At 42.8% G+C, this 7,854-nt stretch overlaps 2 protein-coding genes across 3 annotated transcripts; one reads left to right on the forward strand and one right to left on the reverse strand.

Annotated features, from left to right (window-relative positions):
* Positions 1-1,342: 1,342 nt before the first annotated feature.
* On the reverse strand, positions 1,343-6,196 carry tepsin (TEPSIN adaptor related protein complex 4 accessory protein). Of its 2 annotated transcripts, none has more exons than XM_072373478.1 (13): positions 6,108-6,196; positions 5,679-5,751; positions 5,159-5,250; positions 4,963-5,056; positions 4,815-4,882; positions 4,623-4,704; positions 3,444-3,515; positions 3,164-3,352; positions 2,856-3,039; positions 2,569-2,682; positions 2,401-2,479; positions 2,185-2,319; positions 1,343-2,086 (listed from the first exon to the last, which is right to left on the reverse strand). In XM_072373478.1, exons 1-13 carry the CDS (start codon positions 6,144-6,146, stop codon positions 1,412-1,414), a joined length of 1,896 nt encoding a protein of 631 aa, XP_072229579.1. In that variant the 5' UTR covers positions 6,147-6,196; the 3' UTR covers positions 1,343-1,411. The 2 variants fall into 2 exon arrangements, with proteins under 2 accessions (XP_072229579.1, XP_072229578.1); XM_072373477.1 differs by having other exon boundaries at positions 3,164-3,355.
* Positions 6,197-6,379: 183 nt separating this feature from the next.
* On the forward strand, positions 6,380-7,844 carry ndufaf8 (NADH:ubiquinone oxidoreductase complex assembly factor 8). The gene is made up of 3 exons (XM_072373643.1): positions 6,380-6,662; positions 7,397-7,507; positions 7,594-7,844. Exons 1-3 carry the CDS (start codon positions 6,582-6,584, stop codon positions 7,612-7,614), a joined length of 213 nt encoding a protein of 70 aa, XP_072229744.1. The 5' UTR covers positions 6,380-6,581; the 3' UTR covers positions 7,615-7,844.
* Positions 7,845-7,854: the final 10 nt, after the last annotated feature.

Below are 7,854 nucleotides of genomic sequence, written 5' to 3' on the forward strand. Positions count from 1 at the left end.
TTACCGTTTGGTTATGTCGGTGTACTACATGGTAGTAAACACTGCATTATTATATATTAACTAAAAAAAAAAAAAAAAAAAACCCTGGTGAAGTAGTGACAGAAGTGTCATTTGATGACGTTGTTCATTATGTCACAAATGTAATTCCAACAAACAGAATTTCAGCCATTAATTATGCACACAGAACATCTCTAATCCCGTCGTTAGTCCTCCGGCTTTGAATCGTGTACGACTAAAACCTTCCCAATGAGTGCATCACATGGCAGACATAAATAATTTGTAAACTAACGTTAAAAAAAAAAAAATAAATCACACCAACATGGACCAAAAAAAACATGGACGACAAACTCTGTAGATTTAAGTTAAAGGAAATGTAGTGCAAATTACAAACGGAGGGCTGCTCCCTCAGAGGTGTAAGTTGTGAAACGAAATCCTGAGATAAAAGAAGCTTCTCCATCGCCTTGTTGTCGAACTTCGAATCAGTCCTCATGAAGCTGGTTGACAAATGTGACTCCAGGTTACGGACGGACCATCAGCAGTGACTGCGCAGCTAACAACTAGCTCCTGAAACAACCTTAGCTTATAAAAAATAAATGAAATCACCCACTTTTTACCCCCTCTCTCCAACTTTTGTGCTCCAACTTCTCACTTAATGGTTTGTGAATAATGCAGTAGCTGCAAAAGAATGGACAAACACATACTGGATGCCCCAGCGCTGCTAGAAGCTAAGTGGCGTCTCTTAGCAGAAAAGCAGCAGCTAGTTCTCACCATTTGACTGAAAATTAAGTGATTTCATTTGATTGAGCTTCATCAAAGAAAAATCGTGTTATTCTGAGAGTTGATTGCGTTTTCCTTTGCCCTCTTTAGATTTCTCACAGAACTAGAATTGTTTTCTAGGATATCCAAAGTCAGTGGCGAGTCATAATGGCATGAAGGGGGCAACATGCAACGCTAAAGTAAAAAAACACAACAGTTTCCTCAGCTTTACTGTTCTCAGGCTCTGTAAGGCAGCTTAGTTTCCCTTATTCAAGACAACCACACGTGTTAATATGTTTGAGGAAGAAAAAAGAAAAAAAAAAACCCTCGGGCGACAAAGCTCCCATAACTATCCTTGGCAAGATAGTGGGGCATGTCACATGGACTCGTGCAGTTTTAAACGACTACACTTATGAGTCCTAAATCTCTGGTTTTCGGCCCAGTTTGCTGCTTAATGACAGATCCTGAGGAGGCACACGGATAACAAAAAGAAACTCCAACCAAATCTGCTATTCACGTACTGTATAGTTACAAGCCAACAGGTCAGATCGTGGTTTGTAAAATCCCCTTTAAAAAAAATAAAATAAAATAGATATTCATGATGACATCATCGTGTAAAGTGTAACAGTTCTATCTCTAGAAAGGTGATCCGCCGTCAAGAGTTGAGAAATGAGAAAGCTGATACTGACTGGGCTCTATCAGATGCAACACGACTGCAACTCGAGGCGACCTCACTGGTTCCCACGCAAGCCTTAGCCGAGTTCACCGGACAGTCCGGGTTATGCCGGGTTTGATTCTTACTTAAACTGCCGTCTGTTCTGTCCGACTCGGCACAGGACGCTTCCCTTTCACACAGCGGCCTCCCTTTAGTCACCAGCTCCATGCCACTGAATAGGGACGGTCTGCTCGGATGGACCAGCACGCTCTGGGGCTCGGGTGAAAGAGGCGGGCTTCTGTCTCCGATGAGCTCTGGGCTTTCTGATGGTTTTATCTCATCAGTCCTGACTGACCCCCCCTGATTTTCCACAGATTCTTGCCAAATGGAGTCAAGTTTTTCCTCATCATCGTCATCATTCAGCAGCTCCTCTTTCGAGCATCTCAGAGTCAGCTCCAGACTCGAAGGGGATGATGAGCAGTTTGACGGCGGGGCTACGCCTACAGGCTGGTTAAGTTTAAGGTCTGTGTTTTCGGCAGAGTATGTTGGTAGCATACTGCCTGAGCATACTGACGTGTGATGCTGATTAGTGGTTGCCTCGTGGCTGCTGTTAACAGTATCCTGCTTAGTAGCATGTGGAGATCCACCCATAAGAGCCTCAAACTGTCGCAGGATCTGGAAGCAGAAGATAAGCACACAAATGCAATCTAATTTTGAGCCGTTTCATCCTATCGGTTCTAAAAATGTGTAGAGTTTTCTCTTATCTGCCTTACCTTGGTTGCTTTGTTTGCCACTGGCCCCGAAGGCCCCTTGCTCAGCTGGTGAAGTCTGCGTTGAGTAGCTCCAAACATTTGCTCCAGAGAGAGGAGGTCAGAGGTCATGAGGCACGCGACAGCACACAGAGCTCGCTGCAGGATTCAAGAAACAACTTTACAGCAGGCGGAAATGACCATAAATAAAGCTTAGGACTGAAGCATTATCGTTGTTACCATCTTAACGGTGTAAGAGGGATCTTGAAGCTTGCTTGAGAGCAACTCCACCACAACCTCGCAGTTGAGAATGAAACACCTGACAGATGAATGGAAACAGAAATCAGGCCACAGCTTATAATATACACCAAGTCAAACAAAGCACTTCACAAAGGAACACGGGCTGACTCTTTGATGAAGTGTTGACTCTCCTCTCTCGTGAGGAACACTCTGGAGCCTTCAGTCAGTCTGTTGATGAGTGCCATCTCCTGGCCACAGTCCCCCAGCTGCATGGCTTCAACCCTGGAGACCACACACTGCACTTTAGCCTGCTTTGTTAATACGGCCTGCGATAACGTGGTCTGAAGTATGTCAACTGCAAACGGCGACGTTTAGAGATAAATCTATCATCTTTAAAATGTTACACTGCGCTGAAACAAACCACAGCGATTCAACAGAGCAACTTTGCCACTGACCGGTCCGACAGGTCCCCGCTGCTCTCTCTGCTCGCTCCTGATTGGCTCCCGGTACCGGCCGACTTGCTGCCCACAGACGCCCTGCTGTTGGCAGCCATGTCCTGAGAAGAGTTGTGAGAGGAGCTGTTGCCGCTGTCAGTCTCCTCCCAGCCGCCTCCTACCTGCCCGGGACACCTCTGGGTCACTGTTGTGATGAAAGAGTCATTTGAAGAAAGCGTTGTGTTGTTAACGTCTCTTGGCTTAAAGAGGCTGTACATAATCAGTCCCATCTAGAATCTCGTAGTGCCATCACAACAAAAGTGTCCGACCTTTTGGTCTGCCAGCAGGCAGGTTATAGGCACAGGCCGGCACGGCCACCTCTATGGGTGCAGACGGCGCCACCACTGCACGGTAATTGTTGTCATGGAGACGGATGCCCTGGTGCTCTGTCGGGGGAAGGACAGCGCTGGCCACCACCTCAGCAGCTTTCTGGATCTTATCCAGGAGTGAATCGCTGGCTGCTGAAGAGCAAAGTTGAAGACATGATGTCACAGAAATGAACAAACAGAGTAACTGGATTTAACCCACTGGTCAGTGCGCGTAACTCACCTGTCCCCTGCTTCCCCGGATTGTATCCAAAACCCTGCAATCCCGACCTGTGGGGAGTTGCTGATCCCATACCTGAGCGGAAAGACACAGAAAAACCTGTTGTACTCTTGACAAAACACTCCACAAAGATGAAGAATATCCTTCTGACATAAAACTGTGTTGGTTGTATGGTCTCTATCAGTGAATACATTATGTATAGTATTCGTTTTCACATACTACATCCAGGACATACACTAGAAGACTAAACAAGGTTGGAAAAGTTTTAATTTGATCCAAATGAGCAAACTTCCCACAAGCTTTTCATCTGATTTTTATCTTTCTGTCTCATCTTCATCTCTTTTTCCTTCCCCTTCTTAACATCTGGCCACTGACAAACAATAAAAAACGTTCTTATTAGGCCTCAATCACAGCGAGAGCAAAGTTGAATGTCAACGACTTATTGTAAATAAAAGCGTACTTTTGTGTTGGATTTCAGTAAATCTGTAATAAATGCCTCGAACACTCCTGGAAGTGGATAAATTAGCTCATCATTTGTATCAGATGATAGAGCTTTTAAAATAAAATACTAGCATATTAGATAATGGCAAATATACAGTATCCAGTGTTTAACATGTCACCTTGGAATGTTTTATGTTGAATTCTTATATTTATCATTACTTTCAATTTTACAGCATCTATGCTCTGGTTATCATGACTAAAGTAGGTGTGGTGATATGAAAATTCAGTCTAAGAGAACCTTGGCATTCAAGTGTTACGGTGGAATTCTGCCTAAACCAGATTTCTGCGTCCCAGTTCAATTTCAGGTAAAATCACTTGGAGGTTGAATCCTAAAAATCAATCAACCTGAACAGATTTGGTTGAACATGTTGATCCAGTGGAGGTATGGGATCGATAAAAAGGTAACGTAAACTAGGAGAGTTGTTTTCACGAATGCATTTCAGTCCGCTTTATGCAAATGATCACAGCAGTCAGGTCAGGCATTAACTGGCCTTTCCATAGTCAGCTTTGCAGTACAAAGTCTATGTGATCTCTGACTGAGCCTTTGACAGTGCAGAGCAGGAATCGTCTATACAGTTTCTGTCACACATTTTCCAGAGTTCTTGTGTGAAAATGGTTGACTGTAATTTAATGATGGCTGAGGAGTCTGAGCACAGTAAATGAGTTTTTGCCGTCACTCACCCATCGTGGGAGGGGCTACGCTGTGTGGCGGGATGCTGCTTTTTGTGGAAACTGCATCTGTGAAAAGTAACCGGGCCACTTCCTTAAAAAAAATAAAAATATCAGGGGTAAAAAAAATGGAAACTGCTCGTCATTGAAATGTAATTACATTTCTAACATTTAGACAACAATCAGTGCTGCCATGTGGCTTACCTGCGCTGTATGCCTCACTTTCTGGTACAGCGCTGTGCCGTGGATGGGATCAGGAGGGCCACTGTAAACTAAAATACCCAGCGGCAAACCATATTAACATTCACCTTATCAATCATCCACGCATGGAGCTGAATTTACAGTTTCAAACCTGATGCTTGCTGGATGAAGGTGGAGTTCCTTCTGAGTTCTGTGAGGAAATTATTTGAGCCATGACCACAGAGATGGACAAATATCTTCAGCACCTGACACACCAGAGGTAAGACCATAAAAACTGAGTTGTCCGCTGACTGGAATGAAAGCAAAAAATGTTGCACGACACCGAGAAGCCCATTAGTCGCTCTCACCTTAAGTTTGACATGACAGGATTCCACCTGCAGCCTCTCCAGAAGGTATTCCAGCAAACACTGACCGCATCCTAACGACTCATGGGAGATTTCTACAGGGTGACGATGATTAAGGTTATAACACTTCAATACAGAATGACAACAGCACGTCTGAAATGTGCAAAATTATTTAAACAAACCAATTGTGAATAGATTAAAAAAAGAAAACAATCTTCATAAAAGGTGAGTGATCTTTTTTAAATAGACTTTTAGCTAATTTAATCAAATAAAATCTTGCTTTTGTGTAATAAAACTTATTTCTTTACAAGATAAATGACAAGTCAACAAGTTTTACTGTCTTAAATCTTACCATCAGTGGATCTGAGCTTATTTAACCATAACTTTTAAAGTTATATGTATAAAAATCTCTTCTACCTTTAAAAGCTATAAATCAAAATTAAGTTACATATGTGATATGAACCCATACAGTATTGGCAGCTTTGGAGAGGGTAGCAGGGATAGTATTGCTTATAAAGGATACTTCCAATCTCTTGGAAAAGGTATCCAGGACAGGGGTTTTCATCATCTGCAGTAGCCTTCATCAGGGTGGGAACCTTGAGTTGGAGGAAGAAATTATGGACAGCCTGTATCACACTAAATCCGCTCTGCCAAGTACTATTTCCCATTACAACTGCATAACCAATTAAACGTATAAGCTTGACAAACAGCGAAACAGTATTAATAGACATAAGGACTCTTTTTGACTTAAACGAAGAATCTGACTTTGACAGATTCTCCAGTTTGACAGAATAAGCAATTATCCATGTTAGCTAAGAGGCTATTAGCAAGCTATGGTTTCTCTTAACTTAGCAGTTCAAAACAGACACGTCAGCGTTGTGTCATTCCCCCCCACGCTTTTACCAGCTGGTAATTGTTCTGTCAACAAGTAAAAGCTGTAAACTTCACTTACTTTCTGAAGAAAGGCTAATCGTTCCATAAATGATGCCATGATTTAGCAATCCTAGCTGCGGGTTACTCATCTTCCTTCTAAGGCTAAATGGTGAAGGCGGGGCTCCAAGTGACAGCCAGCCAATCATAAAACAGTAAGGAGCACTCCCTTACGTCTATTGGCTTTCCGGTAACTTGGTCAGAAAATTGCGAATCGTATGCCCACATTTTTGATTGACAGGAAGACGAGCGAATCATACTTCCAAATATTCTGCGTGACGCTTTCATGTTTACAGGGTCATCAATATGGCGCTGTCCGTGGGTTACAAGAATGCCCCGCCAACTGGATGAGGTGTATCGTTCCTTTAAACATGTGTTGTGTTTGTAAGCGGATTTAAAAAAGTAGCTTGCAGCCATTTGCCTTGAAATTACCTCTTCCTCTCTATCGTTGATTGAAAACCGTTGAAAGAACATCTGCCGATACCTGGACAGCACAATGTCTGGGTCAAATGTGTGGGGTCGTAGCCGGGAGAAATTGAGACATTTCCCAGAAATCTTTGCACAGTGTGGAGATGAGGTAAGCACCGACAGATGAAAGATGAGGGTGATATTGTCGTGTCTTTGCAAAGTGATTTTGCTGCGGACGTCCTGAACTGTTCATTTCAGGTCTTTTCACAACACGTGTGAATATTCTTAATTGCGCTCAGGGTTGTCTTGCTGCATGGCCCACTTTCTGAAAAGAATCAGACAGATGTCCAGAGAGTTCCCTTAGAGTCCATGGGTATGAATAAAAACTCTTATTCCATCTTTAAAACCAAATCCTGGCCAAGATGTGATAAAACAGGCCCAAACCATGACACTACCATCGCCATGTTTCACGGGTGATCCCTGTTGGTCAACCACTCCTAGGAGGTGGTCAGCCTCCTATTTGTTTCCGTCTGTGGATTATTGAGGCTGAGGTTCTTCAGGAATGGTTTTCTAACCATTTCCAGTGAAACTCATACTTTGATAAGTCCCTGTCCTTTAATTAAAACAAACTGCTAATTGTCATCCCAGTGATTGAAAACACCCGATTCTAATGAGAGCTAAAGTGCAAATTGACTGCTAATCAAAAAGGTTTGTTCTTTTTTCCACCCACAGATATCTAATACTGTATAGTTTGCTTAATGGTCCACCATTTTTCAGGCACCTCTATATTGAAATATGAACATTTGCCTGATATAACTAAAATGTAATATCACATTAAGAGGGGGGAACAAATTAATGGTTCAGATCGTGTTACTCTAATTATGAACCCACTTTTTCATTCAGGCAGCAGTGTACGGAAAATGCGTAGCAGCTACAACAACAGGCAGACAGGAACTGAGGAAGGACCTGTGTGCTAGAGAGTTTGAAGCGCTGAAGAGCTGCTTTGTGAATGCAGTAAGTGATGCAGTCAGTAATCCATGTGTCGGTGTTGATGGGCACGGCTGTGACTGATGGTCATTTCACCTCTTGTGTTTTTACAGGCCAGGAAAAGAGCCAAATGAGTAGCAGCGGTCTTGCCTTTGTTGGAGCACCGAGTTCAACGGACCAACCTCGAAAGCTTCCGTATTCATCTCTCGGAGAAGACGACAGTCTCTGAATGAACTGATACGATGCTGGAAGAATCATTTCTGGTTACAACTGAGACAAAACCACGATGTACTGCTATGATCTTTAACTGATACAATTCTGTAATATATAAAAAGGAAATAAACTATTCCATATGGGTTTATACTGTTTAAACA

Source organism: Leuresthes tenuis, unplaced genomic scaffold, assembly GCF_036924035.1.
Source record: "Leuresthes tenuis unplaced genomic scaffold, fLeuTen1.0.hap1 SCAF_20, whole genome shotgun sequence".
Lineage (NCBI taxonomy): Eukaryota > Metazoa > Chordata > Actinopteri > Atheriniformes > Atherinopsidae > Leuresthes > Leuresthes tenuis.